The 27,978-nt window shown below is 40.3% G+C and overlaps 1 protein-coding gene across 1 annotated transcript in view; it reads right to left on the bottom strand.

Moving 5' to 3' along the window:
* The window catches only part of Usp13 (ubiquitin specific peptidase 13), a 104,423-nt gene that overhangs the window by 52,055 nt on the left and 24,390 nt on the right, over positions 1-27,978 (bottom strand). The window contains exons 3-7 of the mRNA XM_046466887.2: positions 24,646-24,706; positions 15,771-15,892; positions 9,582-9,724; positions 7,551-7,735; positions 733-827 (exon numbers count right to left, since the gene is read on the bottom strand). Of these exons, the coding sequence (XP_046322843.1) occupies positions 733-827; positions 7,551-7,735; positions 9,582-9,724; positions 15,771-15,892; positions 24,646-24,706 (606 nt within the window). The remainder of the gene's footprint in view (positions 1-732; positions 828-7,550; positions 7,736-9,581; positions 9,725-15,770; positions 15,893-24,645; positions 24,707-27,978) is intronic.

The raw sequence follows: 27,978 nt of genomic DNA, 5'->3' as shown, positions 1-27,978 counted from the left end.
GCAGGTATGCCTGAGAAAGTGGAGACAGAGTAAGAACAGGAAGAGAGGGAGGTGGTCTGGGAGGAAAGGGCTAAAACAAAACGTGCACCTTAAATAGCTTCTCAAAAAGAAAAAAAAAAACTACGGTCATGACGTCAACTCCAGCACACATTAATAAATGAAGCAAAGCCTTTTCCATCAACAATAATGAGTTGGCTTATTCTTTCCACCACCCCAGGAGTTCTGCTTCCCTTCCTGAAATTAATTAAAAATGATGTTGGTCACAGATAATTTTAAAGGTCATCTCCCTGTACTTTCTCCCTTCGATGAACAAAAGCGTGATTCATGCAACTATCCATCAAAAGGAGACAGAAATTGTGCAAGTAAACTCCAACGAAAACAATATGGTACTTGATCAGATGCCATTTTTACTACAACATAAAACATTTAAGCTGGTAACCAAAAAAATATGCAAATTACTTAAATTCAAGAAGCTAATATACAGAGATACGAAAAATTGTGCTATATATGTGTAATATGGATTGTAATGCATTCCACTGTTGTCGTGTATCTTAAAAATAAATAATTTTTTTTAAAAAGAAGTAAATGTAACAATTAAAACATAAAATTTATAAAAACAAAGATCCATGTTAGAGGAAGGTATATTAAATAAACTAAGCGGCTCCCTCTCCCGCCCCACATCCCTATATCCCCCCACAAGGTGGGATTAGAGACCAAAGTAGACCTTCTCACCCCATGCATGTGAAGCATATCAATTCCAAAATGTGCTAGGTGTTTGGCCAAATGAGGATCCAAAACAGGTTCCTCTTCTTGAAAAGAATAAACATCTAGAGGTGGAGAAAAAATAAGCAGAGATATGTAATCAAGTCATTCAATATTCAATGAATACTTATTGAACCTCTAATTCGCACCATACTTAGAGTATAGCAATAAACCAAACAAAAACCTCATAACACTCAACCAGGAAAAAGATGATAAACAATAAACATAATAAGCAGATACACACACATCAATTCTTCTGACATTTCAAAAACTAAAAAGAAAGTTTCTAAAACTAAAAAAAAAAAAAAACATAACCTTAAGTTAAAGTTATTTAAAATTAGACAAATATAAATGCCCCACATTGAACTTTTCTAACCAAATATACAGTGGCATGACGCTAAGGTCAGAAGAGGCCAGGGTGAGGAGGTGACCTATGTCTGCCATAGGGGAGAATTGGTGGGGACAGAAAGCACACAGGTGCTGAGCTGCAGCTAAATGGCTAGACCAAACAAAATTCTGCCTGCGGAATCCTCTACATCCTCATTCCTCCCACCAGTCGTTCCCCTGAGTCCCTTCTTTCCTACTTCAGTGTTCACATGACATGGAACCTATGAGAGATGTTCAGACTGTGAGGTGCTTCCCCAGCCTGCCCGTCTCACTCACGGCATGCACAGGCACCCGGGATGTGTCTGACACACCTGGGTAACTCAGGAGGCTCCAGACACCCCAGGCCCTGCGTGGTGGCACACTGCACTGGGGTGGGCAGCTTCTCTCCTCATGATGACAACATCCCACCTGACAACATAAAGCTTTGGACTGAACTGTGGTGCAAGAACCAAGCTGCAGCATCACCTGGGAACCCCGGGGAGATACAGCGTCTTGGGCCCTGTCCCAGACCCACTAATCAGAATCTGCATTTATCAAGACTCCCAGGGGCACCGTAAAGTTTTTGGAGCAATGTTTACAGTTTTCAAAGCCATAGGATCCCCTGCCCTATCTGTCCTCCAACGGCAATGCAGTGGGGCAGACACTTTCAGGTGCATACTACAGAGGAAGAGGTTCCTGAAGGTGAAATGATTTTCCCCCCAAACCCCCCAGGTGACCCAGAAACCAGCTATCAGATTCGTGGCCAATCCTCTTCCCTGCACATTAGAATATTCCTTGATATTCCAGGATACCTATGGTGAGGCACCATCCTAGGCCCATTCATAGAAAGGGAAACCTCAGAAAATCACAATTTCTCCACTCCCAAATTTGAAAAACAAAATCTACAAAAAGGAAAACAGATGTAAAATTATCACCCTTGAGGAGAGTAAGAAAAAAGAAACTGCCCAAGAAGTTTCCTATTCCTCAAAACAACTCAAGGAAAGAAATTGTGTGTGTGTTTGTGTGTGTGTGTGTGTAGAGAGAGAGACAGACAGTACTGTGTGGATGCTACAGGTCACTCTCTGACCTATGTGACATATGTGGAGACTCCCTGCCCCCCAAAAGCAGACAATCTTTCTATTATTAACAGATTAAACATTATCCAGCTTTCTTTTCTACTCCTCTTCTCCTAGGGACCCATTTTAACTTGCTGATAGCAACCCTCATTTATATTTATGTAGGTCAGTGTTCTCAAAAACCAAAAATAAAAGACAAAATCCCCAGTCCAGTTGAGAGGGAAAAAAAAATCCAAAAAAAAAAAAAAAAGTCTGAATAATTAAAAAAACAAACAAAAATCTTGGAACTCACAACTTAAAACACACACATCAACACTGTTTTTAAACTATGACAAAGAGCAGAAAAATGCCACTCAAACACTGGTGCTCTCTAGGCTCCATTGTTCTCGATCTCTGGTTATTATTAACTAGGGAGACAGTTTTGAAGATTAAGACTCTGGGCCTCTAATTATCAAAGATCTATTCAAAAATATAAAATTGCTAGAATGACATCATTAGCATTGGCCTAGCATTTTGAAATAAAGGAAAATCACACAGCCCTCTGTGGTTCTTGGCCCATCAGGCTCTTGCAACTAAGAAAATCACATTTCTTAACTCCCGTCACTACACGCCCAGAGATACAACAGGATTTGGTCAGATACTATTGTTATTTCTCACCTCAATGAAAAAACAGTTTAATGAGTACCACACAAGACGTCTAAAAATGAACTGTGATCCTTAAACTTGGCCATCTTTAAAAATGTATAAACATTATAGAGTCATAGAAAAAAAATTTAAGTAGACTCAGTGGCTGAAAACGACTGCCTTACGTGTTCTTCATTGGGAAGCTTGTTTTATTCCAACTTCAGCTTAACAGTCAGGTCTCAGTTCAAAATTGTCACAGCAAATAAGCCTTCCCTGACAACTATTATCCTCCATGCCTCCTGACTTGACCTAAAACTTGAAACCAAGAACTATAGTTGTAAAGCCCATGGTGGGTCCCACCCAGGAATGGCCCAAGCTGTGTTTGGTGAGTAACTGGGATCATTTTAGAAGTAAACCAGTCATTGTTTCATTTCAAGTTAAATGACAAACTAAACCACAGAGAGCATGAGGTAGCAAGCATAAAAAAAGAAAAGAAAAATTTTAGCGCAGGAATACCCCATTCGTGTGAGACACATGTTAGAAAATAGTATGTGCAGTAAATTTGAAAAGTAATTTAGGTCCGGCCACGGTGGAGCCGCCTGTAATCCCTGCTACTTACAAAGCTAAGGCAAGAGGACTACAAGTTTCAGACCAGCCTAGGCAACTTAGACCCTGACTCAAAATAAAATGAGAAAAGGAGGGCTGGGGATGTAGCTCAGTTGTAGAGCACTTGCCTGGCACGCATGAGGCCCTGAGTTCAATCCCCAGCATCACAAAAAGAGATTGAAGTTGAGGACTGAGACAGTGAGAAACAGTATCAAATGGTAATAACTTAATGGAAAGATTTCTTTTATTTTTTCCCCCTTTTCTTATTTTTCCCAAATTTATTATAATATTCTAACTGAAAAAAAAATGCTTTATAAGTAATTCCCAAAGATCAAGATGATTTTCCTGGATGGTGTCTATTAGGATTAATGCACCATAGTTAGCCTTGTTCGGCCACATTGATTAACTCAGTCATTCTTTTATGTATTCATCCTGTTCAATAAGTATTTACTGAATACAAGATAATACAGATACTGAAGATATAATGTTTAATGAGATCAGCAGGGTCCCTGCCCTTGTAAGGTTAAAGTTTAATATTTCAAATACTCTTAGTTGGCTCATCTGGCATGAACAACCTCAGATATCTTCCTAACTAAGGCTCACTTGTGTGATTCAAGGCTCTCCTCCTAAGCCCCGGAAAATGGCAGAAAGTTAAAGATGCACCTTGATGAGCTCTTGAGTTTAGAAAGAGAGAGGAAGCCAGGGGAAGCTGGCTTTTCTGCTTTGCTCAGAAAATGGAGAGAAAACCCGATCTCTTGGTCAAACACAGCATAGAAAGTCAGAGAGGTCAAGAGAAGGTTCTCTTCAGAGGAAGGGCTGACCCCTCCACCCGAACCACCTCTCTCCACCATGAGTTTATATCTGTGTGCCGACAAGCCATCGGCCACTAAAAGGAAATGAAGAGAAAGGAGAGAACGCTCCCGCAATTACCCTAGAAAAATAAACGCAAAATGAATGAGGTCAAAAGTATGTACAAGCATTTTAAAGAATGATTTTAACTCCCAGGCCAGACAAAACCTAGACTGTAGTCAGGAAGGAAAAAAAAAAAAGCTAACAAGAGTAAGAAGGCATCAAAAAAAATTATTTTTTAAAGAAAAGAAAAAAGGTGAAGCAGAAGAACATGTTGTTGGCGTTGTCTTCCACTGTTGACTCCACACATGTTTACTGAGCACCTACTATGTGCAGGAGCTATGCTAGATGCATAACAAACGTGGCACTCAGTCCCCACGATACCAGCTGGCCGCCCTTAAACAAATGATTTCAGAATCCTGTGAAAAATGCCACTGTGGAGCACCACCAGGTGATACAGGCACACAAGAGGGGCTCAAGCCAGACCAAAAAATGAGGTAGTCATGCCTTGATTTCAATCAGGCTGTGAGAAACTCAAGGGAACTTATGCCTGGGTCAGAGGTCAGAGGTGAATACTATGACCAAAGAAGAAAGACCAACTTGAGAAGCTTCAGACCTGGAGCAGCCCGTGGAATGGGCAATCTCACAGCTGCCTCGTGCATCCCCGGACCACTGTCTTGCAGTGACCTGTAGCCCATAAGCACAGGTTATTAGGTTAATAACTAGTTTCCATGATGGAATAAAAACACCTCTCCAGCCTCCTTCTCACCTTTCTCCCATCGCATCAAGAACCTCCCCTTTGCTTGGCCAAAACAATGTCTCTTCCCCCATAGGAAAGCTTTTGTTTGTTTGTGTGGTATCTGTTTCCTGTTTTGTTTGTTATTGTCCCCATGGGGACCCAGAGTGGAACTGGATATGGGGCCTATTTTCATGACATGTGCCAACCATCCTGGCCTAGCCTGGGGGAATCCGGGCTTCTTGGGAGAACTACAATCTACACAGACACCTCAAGGATGAGAAGGAATTTCTCATTGAACAGGCACATCCTTATTGAGGGAAAGGAAATCAGGATGATCAGATCGAGGTATCATGAAGTAATTGAATCCACAACCTTCTTGAATTCCATGTCCACAAGGCAATCTTCTAAATATAATTTATCTTCCCACAGGGAGGGAATGTACTGGTCAAACTGACATAAACATCCCACATACTGGCAGTTGTGGTTCATATTATGATCTAAAAACGAATGTCCTGACTTTGAGACTTTGTCTCGGGTGAGTTGAAGTAGTTAGTGCTTTAGGGCCCAATGAGTGTAGAAGATGGTTACGTTGGCAGAGGTACCTTTACCAGGACGTATCCCCAATCGCCAGATGGAAGACACCCACCCTCCTGCATCTCAGGGTCCACAGGCTCATCGCAAAACACTTCAAGAAACTTCATATACACTCTTACTGATTCATTTGGCTTTTAAATAAACAGTAAGTTATAACTAACAAACAGATTTAAACATATTTAAAGGAAACAAAATAGAATTAATGCTATCCATGAACAATAATTAGACAGAAAACAGTCATTTTATTAACACTAAAACTATACAACATACACAGGACTCAAAGTCTTATCTTTTTTTCAAAAGTTAACATTATTTCAGCTACATGAATTCAAGAACTATCACCACAGGACATGGGGTCTGCACTGTTGCCCCTGTTTTACACACTCCATGAATGAACACAGTTCTCCCTTTTTAACAACAATAACAAAAATAAACCCACTTAACAACTATGGCACATAATAGGTTAATATTCTTAATAACTAAAGAGTTCATTTTTTAAAAATTAAGAAAAACACCAACACGTATACATACTAGAAAATCAGTCTAATACATTTATATAAAAAGGACTACACCTGTCCAAAAACAATAATGAATTAAAAAAATTCCATGAAATTTGGGAGCAAGAAAAAATTTCCAACTGGGCTTGAAGGCACACACCTGTAATCCCAGTAGCTCAGGAGGCTGAGGTTGGAGGATTGAGAGCTCAAAGCCAGCCTCAGCAAAAGTGAGGCACTAAGCAACTCCGTGAGATCCTGTCTCTAAATAAAATGCAAAATAGAGCTGGGGATGTGGCTCAGTGGTCGAGTGCCCTGAGTTCAATCCCCGGTACCCACTCCCCTGCAAAAAAAAGAAAAAATTTTCCAAAATGACAAACAACCCATTTAATGGTTGGTGAGAAGTGTTCCAGACTGAGTGAAAGATCTTGATCAATTAACTCTGAAGCAAGCTAATTCGATCACAGAACGATAACCAAGAAGAAAAGAGGAAAGACAGATTTCTTTGTATTTCTTCTAAAAACACGGTCTTACCAAAAAACACAGAGGCAACAGAGACCCAAGAGAGCTGGGAAGATGGAGAAGGTTGGGGTGGGTACTGGTATAGACCTGCATTTTCAAGGATGATTAGATGATGGGTTCTTTTTTCTTATTCGGGCAGTATAATTATACCTAATGGTGGGATTCTCTATGCCACATTCATACTTCATACGTGCACATAAGATCCATCTCATTCCCCCTCCCTTCCCAGTACCCTCCCTTCTTATAGCTTCTGCTCAATATCTAAGTTTCTCATTCTGGACCTGAAATTATTTCCCTTTTCCATCACAAAATGGTAGGAGGAATTAACTATAGAATCATGGCCAAAAGCCAACACTTTAGGGCAGGCTGCATGAGAGCAAAAAGAAATAACTGATTCTGAAGCTGACAGTCCAAGTAGGAAGCCATCCTAATCCTTCAAAGAACGCGAACACCATCACTGCCAGGCGATTTCAGGGACTCTTAACAAAGAGAATTTGTTAAAACTCATCTTCTCCATAATTAACCCATTTGTTCCTAAAATGGTACTAATCCCCATAATGAATTCGAGGACTTTCTCCTACTGTTCTAATAGTGGGTTTAATTAGGCATGTTCACTTCAAAATCCTCATTCCTGCTTCTGTCCTCTTGGCTGAGAGATAAACAGAAGGGTATAACAATAGCAGCTAACGTTTTTTTCAAGCTTTAGTATGTGCACGGGGCTAAATGCCTTATTCTCATCCATAAACATGAGAGAGGTGCCATTGCTATTCTCCACACAGGGAATCAGAAGGATTAGAAACTTGTTCAAGACTTCACAGCAGTTCAGAGTTCAGAGCCTACACCCACCATGGGGATAAAAGGATGGGTTAAATCTAAAAAGCCATTACATGTTCCCAGATTTGGAAAAGGCATACTCACCTGCCCCATCGGGAGTGATGGTTCCCAGCTTCACGGCTAGAGGGTAGCCCATGTCTCTATAGTGCTCCAGCGCATGCCCATTACCCCCAGAGCTGTCGAAGAACCACTTCCCACACAGGACAGAGCCGTCAGTCAAATTCAACCAGAGGTTCTCCCGCAGGTCACATCTGGCACACTTCCAACCACTGGAAAGTAGTGACATAGAGCAGTCAGAACAGCCGGAGCACAACAATACTAACATCTAAGAAAAACAGCGTCTCAAGCTGGCAGGTCAGAAGAAATGCTCTGTAGAATAACAGAGACTGATGCCTCCCCACCTTCTCCCCTCCAAACATTATCTTTACCCCTCCCAGAGCAGCAGGACCACGCTGCACCCTGCCTGCCTCCCAGACAGGGAGCATCTCTGAGATGATTCTTTGACTTTAGAAAACCAATACACAGCATGAAGGGTAGAAGGGAAGGTCATTTTCTCAAAATTCCCATGTGCTGGACAGTGGACCTTGAACAAGTTGCAAACATTAAGGGTCTGTGTATATAAATGGCTAACTTCTAAAGCATTAACCACTAGAGTAAACTAGTTTAAACTAATTGCTATTGTTATATCCTTCTGTTTATCTCTTGGCTAAGAGGACTGAAGCAGGAACCAGGAACATGCATAACTGAATCTACTATTAGAACAGTAATTCTAGTTTAAAACTAGAGTAAAACTGGTTTAAACAAAACTTTATAGAAGAGTCTGGATCTGGAGTGTCCGCCAAAGGCCCATGCATTAAAGACTTGGTCCCCAGCTTGGCACTACCAGGAGGAGGTTTTCTGGTCATTGGAGGCTGCCTTTAAAGAAGCTATCAGAACCCTGGCTCCTCCTCTTCCTCTCTCTCTGCATCCTATCATGAGGTGAGCAGCTTGCTCCAGCAGGAGCTCCCCCCACATTGTGCTGCCTCACCACTGGTCCAAAAGCCACAGAACCAATTGATCATAGGTTGAAGCCTCCAAAACTGTGAGCCAAAACAAAACTTTTTCTCTTACTAAGTTGATTTATCTCAGGTATCTCAGGTATTTGTTATAACAATGGAAAGTTGACTAGCACATCCTACTACACTGCAAATCTAAATTAATGAGAAAAGAAACGGAATGGGAAATATCAGCTATGTGCCAGGTAACTTACATAAAGACTTACTGAATTCTAGTAAATGCTGTTTAGCACCATTTTACTATCCTCACTGCTACAAAGGAAGAAACTGAGACTCAGACGTGACACTCCTTTCCTAAGACCACACAGAATGGAATACAGTAAAATCAGGGTCCAACCAAATCAGTCACATTCCCGATCCACTTGCCCTTTCCTCCAGGATCTGCCTCTGTAAACACACCAGCACCCAGTAAAGGAGATGCCAATGCAGCCCCAAGAGCAGTTCCACCAAAATGTGACAACCAAAGACTGTTGCAGAACAAACTCTGAGACAAAAACTTAAATGCAAGTGGCTTACGTGGGAGGTGATCCCAGGGGAGTGGGGAAGGCAGACAGGAAAGGGCAGGAGCCATATAGGGTGTGTTGATGAGCAGGTGACCATCATGGGCAACTGGGGCTCAGACCAGCTGGAGAACTACAGGAGACAGTTTTCTCACCTGGAATGGCAGGAGGCTAGGTATTTATCCACCCATTCCACTACCACTGGTAGAGGGCTATTCCAGGATAAGATGAAGGAGCTTTGACTCTGGCATTTCTGACCACTCCATGGAGGGCCCAGCTGGCTTCAGCAGGAGGAGACAACCCTCAGCCAAGAATTGCAGGGTTTTGCAACCGGCAGTTTTAGTGCAGGTGAGGGTTAGGGGATGGCCTAGGCACATTCTATAGCTACTGCAAACCTATAAGCTATTTTACAGAGAAGTTTTGAGCTCCTTTTAATAAAAGGCATTTGGTAAGAAAATATGTAACTGCTGATCAAGAAAAGAGGAAGAAAAGCAAATGTTCCTTTGACCACTGTTAAGGGCTAATTGGCTATTTGCTAATTGCTTATATTTGGCTCTTACCTTGGAGGAATCCTGACACCATTGTCCAACTGGGTGAGGTTATTGGCATATTTAGATACTGGCAACTCATTTTCCCATGTGTCTGGGTCCTGCTTTCTGTATGGAGATTTTGAGCTGAGAACTGCATCACAGGCAATTGTCACCTAAAAGACAAACCCAGATGTAACATATAAAAACATTTTGTGAGAATAGCAACTGCTGGAAAGTAAACTTAAAAGCCTATTAGTAAATACAGCTTAACTGAAGAAAATTCAAACAACACATTTACCACAAGGGTGAGACCCTGGTTTCCTGCATTTTCCCCTGGACCTAACCAGGTTTTTATCCCTGGCCTACAAATGGGAGTATTAGCAATGACACAAGGTAGCAAGGAACCAAATGCAGTTTGTAAGCTCAAGCTCAGAGGTCAAACTGAACAATTCCAACCACTTAGCAAGCAGGGTAGAAAGTATGAGGTGGAAGAATTTACAAGGATGGAATTAGGTACAGGAATGCTCAGGATTTACCCAAGTGGTGTTTTCCTCCTAACAAGTATACACCATCATATCCAATATCCTCAACTCATCACACAATGGCATGCAGTCAAGGACACTTGAATGGAATGTACGCAGTGTGGCTCCATTTCTTAATCTGGTGCAAATGTGACCCTGGACAGGGACATGCCTAGGTACATTTGTGCCAGATCAGTCCACATCATGAGCAAATGTGTGATGTCCTGCTTGGCACCAACTGACCCAGAGAAGAGGAAGATAGATTCTCTGCCTTCCCCCAAACCCAATTCATCCTGGTCATTTGCCTGAGATAACATTTGCTACTTGCTTAATACCACAAATTCTTTCTAGATGTCTTTAAAAACTTATATTCTGATGAGAAGGTAAAATGGTACAAGCACCTTAGAAAACAGTAAGTTCCCCAAACGATTAAATAGAGTTACCACAGAACCCAATCATTTTACAACTAGGGTTATACCCAAGAGATATGTCAATCTGTGACCACACAAACACTTGTAAGCAAATGTTCATAGCAGCCTTTTTTATAAGAAAATGGAAACAACCAAAATAAATATCTGTGATAAAGATAATATAAAATAAAAGATAATGTGTTCATAGAATGGAATATTATTTGGCAATAAAAGGAAACGAACTACTGATATGGGCTATAACGTGGATAAATCTTGAAAATATATGCAAATGACAAAAAGACAATCATAAGGAACAACATATTTTTTATTCCATTAATATATCTAGAATAGATAAATCTATAGAGACAGAAAATAGATTAGTGATCTCCATAGGCTAGTAGGGTAGTTTAGAGGGTGATGGTTAAGGGAAATGGGGTCTTTGGGGGGAGCAATAAAAATACTCTAAAATTAGATAATGGCAATGGATAAGGAATAAAAGTGAATGAATTATTTTTTTTAAATGTTGAAAATAAAATTTGCATTCTACATTACTAACTTCCTGCACAATTAGCTGACCATTTCCTCCAGAGTAGCACTGACAACCAACCCGAGGACCAAGTAAGAAACAAAAGAAGTTTCTCAGCTGTCACCCCACCACCACCCAAGCCCTGAGCAACTCCTACAAATCCTCCAAGTGCAATACATTTGACATCTACCTCTTCTCCATTTTGGCCACCCCCTCCCAGTTTCAGACACCAGCATGGCTCACACAGATGGCTACACAGCAGCCTAGGTTTCTCCTTTCTTACACTCTATTCCCTCTTCTCTACCCAGCTGTCAGAGTGATCTGCTCTGAAAATGAGATCCTATCCTTCGCTAGAGTGAATTCTCCAGGGTGACATTTAACCCTACCCAGAGATGACACAGGGCCAGGTATAGACAGGAACAAGACAGAGGTCCCAGCCCTCAGAAGTCTGGGAATCTAGCTGAGCAATTCGGGAGACTGAGGCAAGAGGATCGCATGTTCAAGGCCAGCCTCAGGAATTTAGCAAGACACTAACTCAAAATATAAAAAAAAAAATAAAAATGAAAGGACTGGGGAGGCAGCTCAGTGGTAAAGCACCCCTAGATTCAATTCCCAGTACAAAAAAAAAAGTCTAGGAATCCATTACAGAACAAGCAGGCATAAATATGTAAACCTTTTAAAAGAGAAGCTTTCATTTATCTCTCACCACAATGGTTATATATAATTAGTCTTTCCTTTCAATTATCAAAATTCACCTCCCACCACCTTCCAGAGATGCCTGTGAAACACATGGCTGAGTATCTAAAAGCCTCTTCCAGATTTTTCCAGTGCTGAGTCCCTTCTAGGCCCCCTCAGCACTCTGGCTACAGCACCTCATCTTTTTAGTCTGATCTGATTGATATAAGCCCCTTATTTGTTTCATCAACTACATGGATCATTGCTCTGTCCTCCTCTGGATTTTCATTCCCCATTAGATCGTTTTTAGTGCTCTAGTTTGAAATGTACAGTGATATTAAAGAAGATTCAAATATAATCTTCCCTTTTCTTTGAATATCCTTTCTGGTGACATCCAACAAAATTCCCTTAGACTTCTGAACCTCTTTTATAAACTACTGATCTAGTGTTTTTAAAATGTCATCAAAAAAAGAATCATTTATAGGCCCTTTTTATGAATAGCTGAAGGTCAGGATCAATCAATCTATAATTACTCTGTGAATTACTTTTTCCTTGGACTTGTTATCTGGAGTGAAGTGAGGAGACCTTGGCTCTATCCCAAGTCTCCTAAGCCTCAAGTGCAGTGGTACATTAGAACTCACTTGAGCTGGCTCATGGGAGTTGATGGTTCAATTTTAAGAAATTTCACGCTCCCATGCTTATTGCAATAAGCCAAGAAATGGAAACAACCTGAGTGTTCATCAATTCATGAATGGACAGACAAAATATGGTATATACACACAATGAATACTAGATTTTTTTAAGTTTAAAAAAATAATAATAAGAGAGAGAGAGAGATCCTGTCATTTGCAACATAGATGGAACTAGAGGTCATTCTGTTAAGTGAAATAAGCCAGGCCCAGAAAGACAAGTGCCTCAGGAGCTCACTCATATGTGAAATATAAAAATAAGTTGATCACACAGAAGTTGAGAGTAGAATGGTGGTTACCAGAGGCTGGGAAGAGGAGAGGAGAGGAAGGGTTGGGGAAAGACTGACCAATGGGTACTGCTACAGTTAGATAAGAGCAGTACTGAGATAACAGATAACAGCTATATACTGTATATTTTCAAAAGCTTTAAAATAGGATTTCAGGGGCTGAGGTTGTGGCTCAGTGGTAGAGTGCTCACCTAGCACACGTGAGGCACTGGGTTCAATCCTCAGCACCACATAAAAATGAAATAAAGATATTGTGTGTCTACCTACAACTAAAAAATAAATAATTTTAAAAAAGGATTCTAAATGTTTTCACCATAAAGAGATGATAAACGTTTCAAGAGACAGAATGTTTAATCTTATTTAAACATCATTAGGTATATACATGTATTGAAAAATTCACATGATATCCCATTAATATGTACAATTTATACATTTATATGTACCAAAAAAAGAAAAAAAAATTAAGAAATCTTTGCAAGATGGTTGCTAAACACAACCCTTATTAAAAATTAAATTATATATAAACATACATAAAATATCTTTAAAAGGTAGCACATAACTACTCACTTCAAAAACTCCTCACTTTCTAGACATCTTACTGTATCTACCATCCACATGTTCTTGAGGTTACTTACATCTACTTTAACTGAATAATGGGAATTGTAAAAACGGTCTGCTACTGCACCTCTCTGCCAACTGCATTCTATGATATCACGATGTTAGCCTGAAATCGGCCATGGAAGGAGTGGACACTGTGGGAATCACCTCACACCACAGGCAGGGCTGTTTCCCACAGGAGCCTGCTGTTAAACTACCAGCACAGCATCCGCTGCTCAGGTTCCTGAGGTGGGAAATGAAGACACTGAATTCCAGACTGCAAGGCCCTAGCTGAGCCCACAATGTTGCCTCTGTGAACCCTGTGCCACCCAGAAGTGGCTTCACTTTCTGATAGAATCTACAGAATAACTCTCTCAAATAAAATTGTTCTGGGCTGAGACATTCAAGAGATAAAGGAAGAGTCACCTCTTGGGTGTTTTTGAGACCAACATTTTTTTTTTCCCCAATGACTTTTTTAAAAAGAGCCAAGCACAGGCGTGCACACCTGTAATCCCAGCAGCAACTTGGGAGGCTGAAGCTGGAGGATTGCAAGTTCTAGACGGTCTCAGCAACTTAGCGAGGCCCTAAGTAACTTGGCAGAACCCTGTCTCAAAATTAAAAATGAAAAAAAGGGCTGAGGATGTGGCTCAGTAGTTAAGTGTCCCTGGGTTCAAACCCTGGTACTATATATAAATAAATAAATTTTCAAGTGAGAATCTTCAAATACCAAAAATACAGCAATAGCATGATAAGAAAATATAGTAACTAGCATCTTTTGTGTAGTTAAATCCTCTTGGTTACCAACAGATAAATCCTGATTTGTTATTCAATCTTCCTATTCAACCACTTCCAAATAATTCTTCTTTTTCCCCCATTCTTAAAGTATTTCTTTAAAGTAATAAATTTTTAATGTTAAAGTATTTTAAAAGATACTCTATTAAAAATTATGATATATGTTATGGATTCAGATTTCTGTGGCACTTGCCTTTTAAATAAGAATATTCATAGTTCAAATTATACTCTGAATACAGAGATGATTAAGAAGTTTTTTTATTTACTTTTTTCACATACTTCATGATGAGTGATTGAGAGAAAAATAATTTCTCATGATATTTATTCACAATATGCTTCTTCGTTTCCAATAGCAGAAACAAGAGTTGTATCAAAGAAGGGCATAGCCTTAATGTATCATTTCAGGTAATGGGATAAAGTAAGACCATTTTGTCCACTAATATATTTTATCCTTGCTAACAGTCACATGAGTCAACATGGGGAACCTGAGAAAGCAAAGGTAATTTAATTCTGCATGCTTCACTAAGTACTGGACACTTGGAATGGAAAAGGGTATGTTCCATTTAATAAGTAGAAGGGCTACAATAGATAAATACACAAATTTCTAATTTGGATGGTCACACATTTAGATATAAATTAGATCAAGGGAAAGAGGTTAAGTGGTAGAAACCTGGTCCCTGGTAACTTGGAAACCCTAAGCACAAAGGTCCCCTCTTGGCAGCAGCAAATGAGCAGATGGCTGTAGTCACGTAACATCCAGAAGATGGTGGGACCTAAAGACCTGACTTTGGTTCTGGCAGAGTTTGAAGAAGGGGCGGGGCGGGGGGGGGGGATAAACTTGACTCCCTCAGAGCCCCCTGCCATCTGTGGCAGGACCCTGAGAGGTCAAGGTGTGCTCAGAGTTGAAAACAGGGGAAAAAAGGGGGGGTGGGGAAGAGGAAATGGAAAAAGGAAGGAGGGTGAAGTGCTGGAGGCAACACAGGAAATGAGGAAAGACCAGGAAAAACATGTAGGGTCCCCATAAGAACTCTGTGCCCTCTTGGAAGATTCCAGAAGCAAAGGAAAACATCATGGCATCCCCCATCACCGCCACCAGCCCCAGCTTCAAGTAGTTCAGGATCCCTTCACAAAACTGGATTCTTACAGAAGGAAAAGGAAGAAAAGAGAAGGGAAGGCGATGGGAAAAGCTCATTGCTAAAGATATAAATGGTCTTCACAGGAGCAGAGCTGAACTTCCCCAGCGCTCCTGCACACCTGGGATTTTTGAGGGTCTGGTTTTTTTTTTTCATAATCGTGTTGCTGTCATTCTATAGTGGCACACTTTTATTTTGCCCAAGCAAAATCTTACATGGAAAGACAACATGAGAAGCCCAATTAAAAATACTGTCATCCTTCTGATCAGAAGATGGTCCCTCTCCAGCAGTCTGTGCACATGAGAAGGGCACACTTTGGAAATCAAGCAACAGATTGACAAGGAGGCCAGACCACCCTGGAGGAGGCTGGCCTGGGGAGCAATGAAGCCCACCAGCACTGGAAGTAAGAGGCCCAGCAGTACCGAACCACAACCCCACGAGACCCTGTCACAGAGGAGAAGCAATAGGCCCCTGTTCATGCTGTCACCTTCCCTGCCCCTGTCTCACACACACACACACACACACACACACACACACACACCTGACAGAGTCACGCGCATCTAGCTAGCAGCCGTGCACACTCACTGACCAGGGCTGGTAACTCCTCAATATTTGGTAGTGCTATTTCATAGTGGTCTGGGAATATAACAAGTTTGGCTTCATCTTCATATTCATAATCGTCGCTATTTAAATCGTCATCAGTATCTAGATCTGAGGAGAAAACAAAAACAAAGAATAAAAAGTGAGGCAGCACACACTGGGAAAGCCAGAACACCATAGAGGACGCCATACCAAAGATGTGACATTTACAATTTCCAACTCTGACACGACCGTCTGTCTGCCCCAAACCAGGAATAACAGGTCCTGCCATCTTCCCTTAGTCATGAATATTTATTTACCAGTGACAGATGTACGAAGAAGACTGAGTCATATCACAAAGTCTAGCAGAACAAACATATAAGCTAGATACAGATTTCTTAAAAGATATTTAAAGGAATATATTTCTAAATATGATTTTGGGGATACCTGATAGCTGATTTCACAGGAATGGGCTATCATATAGAAGAAAGTGCATGGGTTTGAGAACTGGTAAACCTAGATTCAGTGCTGGTCCCAAAACTTCATGTTACTTGGGGCAAGTCACAAACTCTGTATCTGTTTAGTTTCCTCATTTGCAGCTGGAGATAATAACACTTATCTCACACCATTTAGATAAGAGGTAAATGAGAAATTGTAGAAAAGAGACCTGGCACACAATGGGTCATCAATAAATGGCAGCTATTATTTAAAAACAAAATCTCCCTTTCACTCTCTCTCTTACCTATCTCTGTCTCTCCCCTGTGCCCATTCCCTTCCTCTACTGGTCATGAGATCTTGCAGAGTAAACCAGCTGGGGAAACCCTGTCATGTGAGCAGTCCTGTTGCCCATGAGCTGCAGAGAATTCCTAGTAGGAAAGATGAGCTTCTCCAGCCTGTTATCTCTTAAGTCATCACCTCTTTGCTTGGTTAATCTCTGGTAAAGGTTAGATGAAGTCTCAAGGAAACGTCCTGTCACAATATTTACAGGGACACTTCAGTCTCACGTTCATGGGGATGCCAGCATCCCAGATCATGTTTGTATATTTCTAAGTTTGGAACTATGGTGACAAAAAGGAAAATTGGACTATATTCCACTCACACGCACAAACTCACACAGGAACAGGTACACAAACATATGGAGAAACACAGGCACTGTAGATAGAAGAAAGTCACCTGACTAGACTCTGAAGGTTGCCTGAGACCAAAGGATCCAGATCCTGTTATTATCTTGTATACCTTTAACCAAAAACCTAGCAATTCTTACCTCTGCTCTGGAATTCTCAAAGGTAGAGCAGGTGTAAGTAAGAAATAAGATATAGAGAAAACACAATCCAAACATTTCAATAAAAGATTCTAAATAGTAAGAATCAGAAACTACAAAATGAAGAACTAAACAAAATGGCTAGATAGCCGTGAAAGGTTAATTTAATAAAAGATGATTTTAAAGATTCTATTAGCTTAAGAAGGAATGAAAGGCATTTATTTAAGCAAATAATTCAAACAAAAAGGCATTGTATGTGCTATAAAAATTTGAATGTCCCAGTATCTATATCTATAAAAAAAATTGGAACCTAAATATTCAACAAAAATGACATTCAACTCAACAGAATATTATTTAAATGACAGTTATTTAGACTATGCAGAAACATGGAAATGTTTTTGCTATGTTAACACTAAAAATTCATCTTCACTCTCCAGACAACTTTATATTATGTTCATAGATAAAAATTGGAAAGAAGCCTGCACCAATGAAAATATTGAGTGGGTGAACTTTGCTCTTAAAATATTCTTTGTTATTGCACATGTAACCATTTTAAATAACCAAGGACAAATCTCTTTTTTATTTTAATTTATATATATATATATATATATGTGTGTGTGTGTGTGTGTTTGTGTGTGTGTGTGAGACAGCAGAATGCATTACAATTATATTACATATATAGAGCCCAATTTTTCATATTTTTGGTTGTGCACAAAGTAGAGTCACACCATTCATGTCTTCATACATTTACTTAGGGTAATGATGTCCATCTCATTCCACCATCTTTCCTACCCCCACGCCCCCTCCCTTCCCCTCCCTCACCTTTGCCCTATCTAGAGTTCAGCTAATCCTCCCATGCCCACCCCCCAACCCCATTACGAATCACCATACTTAAATCAGAGAAAACACTCAGCATTTGGTTTTGGGGGATTGGCTAACTTCACTTAGCTTTATATTCTCCAACTCCATCCATTTACCTGCAAACGCCACAATTTTATTCTCCTTTAATGCTGAATAATATTCCATTGTGTATATATACCACATTTTACAAAGTACAAATCTTGTGTTCACGTACAGTTTGGATTCATATAAGATAATATTTGCCCCCTTTCCAAAGAAAACATATTCACTAATACTAATTCAAATCTTACATGGTCTGAATAAGCAAACAAAGTCCAAAAGAAATCCTGTTCTAACATTTACTAACTCTGTCACCCCCGCTGAGTTTTTTCCAAGTTCATTTTCCTCATGAATAAGCTATAGATAATATTATCTACTGCATAAGATTAACAGGATTAAGCAAGATAAGGTCTTAAGGCACCTAATAGAATCTAATGAGTCCGAGAGACTCACAGATAATCACCAGCATCACATCTTCATTACCCTCTCCACATTCCCAACAGTTAACACCATCCAAAATGCCTCCCCTCCCTTTAGCTGCACCAGCTCAGAAGTAATCCTGAAATAAGTTTCAGGAAAACCATGGCATTGTGTGGGGATCTTTCAGATGATCTAAGTGTGGAGAAGGTAGATCTTCAAATGCTTCTCAATTATGAGCTCAGAGAGGGAACAAGTCGTATTCACCTCCCATATCCCCAAACTCTGCACAGTGCCCCCACACACACCATGCACTCAGCACACATTCATAAAAGGAGACTTCAGGAAGCCAAGATCACTAGTGTGCTCAGGACGGATGACAGCAAAGCAAGGACATCCAAGGAGGTGTTGTGCTGCTGTTCTCATTGGCTGCTCCTGTGTGTCCAGGAGCAGCCAATGACAAGAAGCAGCAAGACAAGCAGAACTTCGTTGTACTTCTTTACACTTAGTTCATAATTTACTTGTATTTTTAATTCAATAGAATGGAAGGGGCTCATGATCTTTCCCAAACATCTTAAGTAGGGAAAAGCCTTAGCAGAGGCGACCTACATGCTGATTTTAAGAGACAAATCTAAGGCTTTCTGAACATAAGTGCTCCAGAGCCCCAAGTATGATCTAAAATTTACATATTTCTTTAAATCAAGTCTCGCAATGCAAATAATATCTAGCTGAGGAACCTACAGAGTAACCATACTGTAGGGACCCACAGGACTGGGGCTCCCTACTCCCCCCAGCCACTGAGGCTATTACTGGCAATACCCAGAAGAGCTCTTTCTCTAAGTTAAAACAAAGCAAAGCAAAGCAAAACTTCTCCCCAATTCTGCTTTAATAATCTCCCAGGTCCCTGGGAGAAGAGGTTGGGACTACACCCTCCTCTCCCAGAAGCCTGGGCAGTACAAAATAAATCCAAGGCTCCAATTCCTCCTGCAGAGCCCTCTCGGCTTGACCACGCTGACTTCATCTTATGTGCTGGAGGTGAACAATCTGTCCTGTGGCTGCAAAATCTCACCAACTATTTATCTTTGAAGAGGGCATGAGGGAAAAGCCCCTTGAAAACACAACTCCTCCTTTGACCCATTCCAGAAGGAAATGGTAAATGGAGTTATTTACACCTTCTGGTCCCAAAAGCTTGGATGAGTGGTCTGAACAGGCCCAATCCCAGAATTTTTCTCAAATTTTCTGTTTTCAACTTGTTTCTCATTGAGTATGAATGCCATAGCTAAATCAAAAAGTGGAATTTGAGCTCTCTGAGGTTTGGTGATAGCTCTTCAATGCTCCACTCTTTGAACGCAGAGGTACTTAACTCATTTACTCCTATTCATGAAAAGTGGCAAAGGAGACTCAACAAAAATATGAGTATTGAACACTGTTTTTATGGCATACCAATGAGATGGTATTTTAAATGCATTTCCAGTTATTTACACATTTGTAGCTTTTTTGCTACATGTGTATGTACAAATACATACGAGTGTGTGTGGAGATAGATAGAGATACAGTTATAGATGTATATACAGATGTATGAACATTTAGGCCAGAATCACAATGTAAGCCCCAGGATATTTCTTTGAGGATCCTGGACTCCCTTAGCTCCCTGCCTCCTTCCTTCTTTCTCATAAAACACTCTAGTTTTATGTCAGTTAACTTCTGAAAATCAAAAACTCTCATGTTGTTGCAAGTTATCTTCCTAAAAGACCACCTAATGGTGTCTCTTATCCAGCGCAAAACATTAATGAAAAATTACCCAACAGTTTTTTCATGGGGGACCTAAGCTGAAGGAAATGCCTGATCATTCTGTTCATTTAGTAGTTAGGTCCAGAAAACTAAGTATTTATGGTATAACTTAGTAGCCACTTGAAAACTTAATCCACACATATTGGAAGAAACTATTTTACCTCATTCTTAACCACCATTCCTTACTAATGAGATGTGTGCACCAGCTGAACTGCACAACTTCTCCTTGAATCAGACTGAATACTGCCACCCTTCCACATTGATCTTGATAAGGTCCTGGTCTTTTGCCATAGAAACAACTAACTTAAAAAAAAAAAAAACACTTGAATTTTCAAAGAGATGAAGTCACTGGAAGGAATACAGGATAAACTAACAGTAAAACAACATCAAGGTTAATTCATGCAGGTTTGATCATCACTGTTCCCTCAAATATTTAAAATATTCCTGTGAGTTTACTGCAGCATCTCAGGGTGCCTCCGAGCACAGTTTTTTGGAACCAAAGTGTCAATGGCTCCCAACCACCCTCGGGGGGAAAAAAAAATCTAAAAGCATGGCCTACGTACAGACCGGTGTTGAAAGGAAAAACAAGGTGTACGAAGATGTACCAACTGAAAATATCATTTGTCTCTGGGAACAAGTGACTGGGAGACAGGGAAGACAGAGAAACTTTTCACTACACAGCCTTTTACAGTTTTTTTTGTGAAATTTTAAGCTTTGTCCATAGGTTAGATGTTCAGAAAATATTTTTAAATCCTAAATGCAAAATAGTATAGAATTCAAAATGATTTTGAAATTACCCATGATCACAGTTGTTGATTAAAGAACAAATTACCAACAAAGCCTGGAGATGAGGTCATTTCACTTGAATGGATATCAAAGTGTTTCAGAGGAAGGATGACTTGTCCACTGAGGGGCAGATGACATGCAGGAGGCTCGGGCCAGCTGTTCAGTACCAGCTAAAGGCCTCAACCTCCCTGACAAAATCATTATTAAAGGCTGTAATCAAACAGTGATTTTTAATGTCACTGTTGAGTCACTGGAAAAGGAATTGTTCACAAAATCATCAGGGGAATGGAAGGGGAGGGGAAAAAAAAAAAGCTTCAATCCAAAATAAAGCATTGGCCATCTACATCTGCTTGATGAAGGGGAAGGCAGGGTATCCCAACAACTACATTTCAGCACTAGTGAGATGGTGCTTCCCAGTCAAAGAAATGAAAAGAAATTGCCAAACAGGTCTGAGTTCTTTTCCCCTCTATAAAGAGATGACCCTAATGTCCCTTTCAAAAAAGGAAATATGTATGGCAGAAGCTACTAGCTGCCTCCCACTACCTATTCTCCCTTTTCTCTTTAGTAAGAACCCCCAACTTCACTCAGTGAAGCAGTTAGTAGACTTTATTTTCTAGTTTCTTCTGCAGCAGGGTGTGACCAAGTTCTGATCAGAGAGGTGTACTATAAGTGGGGATCTTTGAAAAGTCAGACAAAAAGCAGGTGATTACACTGGAAAATTACTTTTTTTTTCTTTTCCTTCCCCCTTCCTCTTTCTTGCTTTCCAAATGGGAAGGAGATGGTTGGAGTCCCTAAACCGACTTTGGGCCAAATGACAATGAGGTTGGAAGTCATAGGCCAGGATGGGAGGATAAAGCAGAAATATACAGAAAATCAAGATCCCTAATGAACACGTGGCCATCCCATTATCCTGTACTTAACTGCTTCCCAATCTCCTTCACATGAGAGAAATAAGCACAAATCTTATTTAAAGTTGTCAATATCTAAAGCTTTCTGTTACATAAACTGGAAATAATCCTAATAGGACCCACCACTACAGGCTATATCTACTTGAACTCAAGAGCTGTGATTAGTGTGACAAGAGAAAATTGCTCCTGGGACATGAGAAGCAGTGCTGGAGAGAACTGTCACTCAAGGCCTGCAACACTAAGTTCTTACGCAGATGGAGGCACTAATGTAAATACACTTGAGGGTAAAACAAGAGGGAGAAATAGGGTCTAGGGAAAGCCCCAGAGAGCTAACGCCATCCCAGTTTAAATTTTTTAAAAATGAACACAGTCCAAACAGAACACTCAGGCAGGCTGGGCTGTGAATTTCAGATATATCCTCTAGTCTTCTGAGTCACAGAATGTTGATTGAACAGAGTGGCTAGTAAGAAAAGTCCCATCGAAATGAAATGATGGGTAATAATCAAAGGGGCCCATGGAGTGTAAAGTACAAAAACTCAGAGCTTACCTTTAAGTTTTAATTAATTTTTATTGGTACATCACAACTATACATAATGGTGGGATTCATTTTTACATCATCATATAAAATACATGCACACAATATAAAATATAATTTGGTCAATTTCATTCCCAGGAACCTCCTGTTTCTTTCCCTTCTTCCCTCCCCCTGGTCCCTTTCCTCTATTCAATTGGTTAAATAAATTTTATAAATAGTGACTTGACAATATCCTCTAATATCAAAATAATTACTAAAAAAAAAAAAGCAACCTCCAAGTCTCTTCAGTAAAAGACACAAAGTTTAAATAAAGGCTAAGAGTTTTGCTAACTTCTTCATTCAACCAAAAATAAATAAATATGTAATAACAGTATGTCAAAATGCTAAATTATTTCTACCTTCAAGAAGTTCATACTGATGTCATTTAATTCAGATGTCACATTAATTATGTATCAGTGGAAGGAACCAAAAGACTAAATAAAAACCAGAGCATCACAATGCATTCAATCATTTCAGCAAGGATGGTTTGGGTTGGTTGGTTGATTGGGGCACATTGAGAAATGGGAAAGACTGACCAGGGTGGAAAAAGCAACGGCAAATAAGCCTTCTAAAGAAAACCCAGAGCTGGAAAGCAGGAGAGAAGACAGCAAAACTGGGCCTAGCACAGAGTAACTGAGAATCAAACCAGGAGGGAAACTCAGCTTCATGACTGTTTCAGCGAGTCTACTTATCAAACAATGCATGAGACTTCACTGCAAGATAACATGTATTTGTTATGGAAAAGTTTAAATACAAATTAAAAAATCAGAATCATTTTATCACAGGAGCTATTGTTCACAATTTGGAGTACATTCTTCCAGTCTCCCATTTATATATTTATATATGGGTGTGTGTGTGTGTGTGTATATATATATATATATATATATATATATATATATATGCACATATGTACATACAAAGATAATCATATGCATACATGCATGCATACAAACATACATATATGTACACATATACATATATACACTATATATATTTTTTTGTTTGTTTGTTTTGTTTTATTTACCAAAATGAAATCATACTATTCAAGCAATTTTGAGATTTCTTTCAAATAAGAGATGTAAACTGGTTGGTCAAACATCGAATCATTTTTTTCTCCTGAGGAAACTATATCAGAAGCCTAATATGAAATATGACCATAGTTGTATGATATAGAAATCAACATAAGCAAAACTGACTGTTCTTGAATGAGGGAAATTAAAATACCACCATTAGACAAATACCCCGTAATAATTACTACAAGCAAGATCCACTCATAGATGGTAAAATCAATTTTTAAAAAACTCTAAGAAACATGACATTAGTATAGTCTCAAAGCATCCACAAGGTATTTATTAATTACATTATAAGTTCACAGTGAGAAACCCTGTAGACACAACCTTAACAAGTGATCAAGTTCAACATCACCAGCATGAAGTCGTACCAACGTCATGTACCTCTCGATAGCATGCACTGAGAGGGACACATTCCTTTTGTGGAAATTTCCCCAGGAATACGTAACTTCAGACTCTTCGTGATAAAACATCAGACAAACCCAAAGGGAGGCAAAATCTACAAAATAACTGACCAATAGTCTTCAAAAGTGTCATAATTATTAAAGACAAAGAAAGCCTGAGGGACAATCACAGATTGGAAAAGGTGATGGACACATGAAAATTAAATACAAAGTGGGATCCTGGACTGGGTTGTGTAATCAAAAAGGGACATTAATGGACAAACTGCTGAAATCCAAAAACTTGCAGTTTGGCTAATTTTTTTTTTAAAGAGAGAGAGAGAGAGAATTTTTTAATATTTATTTTTTAGTTTTCGGCGGACACAACATCTTTATTTGTATGTGGTGCTGAGGATCGAACCCAGGCCGCACGCATGCCAGGCGAGCGCGCTACCGCTTGAGCCACATCCCCAGCCCAGGCTAATTTTTTTTAAAAAAAGAAAAACTGGCTCTTCTTCCAAGTCAATGAAAAGAGAGACCAGAGCTAGGTTCTCAAGTGACTCTAGTCACTATAAATATAATCACTTCAAAGCACTAGAGCCAACTAAGGGTGCCAAAGCTACCGTCACCATTAGGTAAATGCAGAGTGGAGTCAGAGCCTCTTGATTTAATTTGAGCCTCTTATCCTTATATTGTAGAACAATAAAGAACTTATAATTACTGTAATTCAGACATGCACACACACACACATACACACAGAGGAAATCTGAGGAAACTGCTGACAATGATTTACATTACCTAAAAAAATCTTGGAATTCCTCCTTTTTGGCAAAGCTCCACCAGATGCCCCTCTTACCTTCTGGGGGAAAAAAGAGAAAGTGATCATTAAGACACAGCCTACAGAATAAAGTTTGAGAAAAAAAATATATATGAGTGTGCATGCATGCATGCGTGTGTGTGTGTGTGTGTGTGTGTGTGTTTCAGAGGATCACAGTTTTTAGGGGAAATAGTCAACCCGATCTAGAAATTCCAGGACAAACAGGAACTGGACCCAGTTCCATGCAAGTAGGTAGAGGGCAATGCTATGGTCCCACCTGATTATTTTCACCAAGTTATAAAGAAAACTTTTCTGGAAAGTGAGGTGGTAACCAGGGATCAAGATGAAGTAGATGTTTGGATTTCAATTAGCAAGTGCTCCCAAGAGGACTGGGAAAGAGGCCTCCAAAGAGAGGCTGTCTCTTTGTCATACCTGACAAAAGGAAAAGACAATGGTGACTCCAAGAAGTCAGAGTCCTGTTCCCTTGCTTACTCAGGGGATCCCCAGAGCTTGGTCCTAGGCATTCTCTACAACTATTATTAAAAGATTTGATAAATATCAATATGCATCACTGATACCCTTGTCATATGAAGCCTCAATCCAGCCTCTCTCAAGCTTTCTGCAGCACCATCAGGTGGCTGTGATCCTAAGCTTTAGATATTTTTTGCCAATAGTGAAAGTCAGCAGCAGCAATGAACAAATGCCTGAGAAGCAGTGGGACTAAGAGGTCATTCATCTGACGCTCACACAAGTAACTTGATTCTCAGATAGGACTACCATAACTTTTGCTTCCAATGATGAAAACCATTTCCACACTGTATATTTTTTTTTTCAGTTATTAGAAAATAGCATGGTTCCAACAGATTGTAGCATGTGGCACTAACCCCAGGATCCTTCCAAGTGGCTACTGTGTCAGGGTTTTGCTGTGCACTTTCTACAGCTTTAATGTGTTTTAGGAGTCCTAAGTCTACTTTCCCACATTTTATTATTTGATATTGAAGGCCAACTCATTTTAGCTCTGGAGAGGTGTTCATTTGGAAGCCATCAGCTCAGGGAGTGAATGAACAGGGACGTGGGTGACACCGATGTGGGGAAGATCATCTTTCAATCAATATTTGATATTGAAGGCCAACTCATTTTTGTGCTTCTCGGATTAAGATTTTACAGCTTCTACTAAGGTTTGCCATTCACATCTTGGGAATAACGAAATTATGGAACACTTCAGCTTTCAAAAACCTGTTCCTCCAAATACGGAGGCCAAATACATGTCTCCTCTCCTAGAATCCTTCCCCTCCCCACCACTCACCTTCCTCAAAAAGAGATGAAATGGAACCAAAGGTTCACTTAACAATCCTGAAGATAACCTGAAATCTCAATGGCAGTTTATGGTGTCCTCTTCATGGTTCCAATCTCACCAGTCCCACCCCCACCCCATTTCTGCATGATGGTGGAGGTAGAACAAAGAAAAGAGGCTGCATGAAGACTTCCTAGAACATGGGGCTCTCCCTGATGGTGAGATACATGCAAAGACTTGGGAGTAGGGGGTTGGACTTCCCTCTAAAGACCATCACCTATGTTTCTGCTCCTACATCATTCCACAGTGGAAATCGGCAGGGTTTGAGAAGCTGAAACTACTCTACCATCAAATATGGCTGTGCCCGGGTGTCAGGTTCTGTGCTAAGGATCAGGGTACAAACTGAATGAAGATGCATTCCATCTCTTGAGCTCACCAGCAGTGTAGGGAAACATACGTAAACAACCACCAAATAAATAAATAAATAAATTGTGGCAAGAATCAAGACAAATTTTTTTTAAAGGTACAATCATATTAAAAGGAGGAGGAATTGCTTGGTTCATCTGGAGTAGGAGAGGGACAGGGCTGGTCATGTAACAAGAACAGCAGTACCTGCAAAAAGTAGCTACTCATAAATATTCGGACGGATGGATGGATGGATGGATGAATGGATGGACGGACAGATGGATATTTTGACCACAGAGAGTACAACAGGTAAAAAAGGAATAAGGGTTGAAGTAAGGCATCCCAAACAGAGAAAAGAGCATACACAAAGGCACGAAATCTCAGGGTGTTCCAGAAAGGAGAGTGGTTTGCCATGTACAGAGCATGAAGTTGCTGGAATAAGAGGGAGGGTTATAAAGGCTGTGAAGACCAGATAATGAGCACCTTGTAATCATGCAAAAGTCTGAACTGAGGCCAAATGCCTCATTCCCAGGGTGAGACTGCATCAGAGACTGCAGCTTCAGGATGCCAAGATGCATAGATTTATGCACTGGGGAAGATCACTCTAGGGGAGGGTACAGACTAGGAGGGACCAAAGGCAGTCAGTTTAAAGGAAGGAAAATCAGTCAGAAAGCCACTGTGCCAGTTCTTTCCAGGGACACTGAACACTCAGAGGAGAAGAGCAAACATGAAGAGGATAAGATGGACTTCAGAGCTATTTGGGAAAACCAGATAACCAGACCTGATCACCAAATAGACAAGAAGGAAAGTGAGCCCAAAGGATGTCTAGGACCTGGCATTCAAGAGGAAGGACAATTTTGAGAAAGAGGATAATTTGTACGTCTGGGCACAGTAACCTTGATATATGAACCTGATGCCTATGCTATATTGCAGAAGAAAAATCCAGGTCACAGTTAGGTGGTCAGATCTTTAGCTCTGGAGAGGTGTTAATTTGGAAGCCATCAGCTCAGGGAGTGAATGAACAAGGACGTGGGTGACACCGATGTGAGGAAGAGCATCTTTCAGAGAAAGAAGGCAGGATGATCAAATGGCATCCTAGGATAGGCCAATAACTACAGAGGTGAAAGAAAGAACAGATGCTCATTTAAAACACGGGGAGAAGGCAGTCAGAAAGGAGGCAGGGAGCTAAGACATGGTGGTACCAAAGGAAGCCAAGGAGGAACAGTTCCAGGTGAAGAACAAACTCAAATATTCACACACACCCCCCAAAAAAAGCAACATTAGAGCTAAAATGTATCCATCCATGGTGGCCACGGAGCTCACCCACCTCCTGGGCACTCCGGGTGGATTAACAAAATTAATCAGACTAAGGGAGTCCCTAAAGGGAGATGTAAAGGAGACCACAAGAACCGTCTCTAGAGAAGCTTCAGTTGAAGGATGCAATGCCTACAAGAGAACACAAACTAGAGGGTCAGTTTGGTGAAGTGTTCTGTTTTAGGCAGGAGAAAATAAGCCAGAAGACACTGAGGCTATAAGAGAGAGCAGAATTAATGAAGGAGCAAGTTTCCTGAGGCAGGAGGAGCCAGGACCGACCGGGAAGAGAGATGGGAATCCT

Source organism: Marmota monax, unplaced genomic scaffold (genome assembly GCF_021218885.2).
Source record: "Marmota monax isolate L192 unplaced genomic scaffold, Marmota_monax_Labrador192_F-V1.1 WCK01_AAM20220418_F8-fsc00074, whole genome shotgun sequence".
Lineage (NCBI taxonomy): Eukaryota > Metazoa > Chordata > Mammalia > Rodentia > Sciuridae > Marmota > Marmota monax.
The sequence above is the reverse complement of the archived record's forward strand: the minus strand, read 5'-3'. Positions and strand labels throughout refer to the sequence as shown.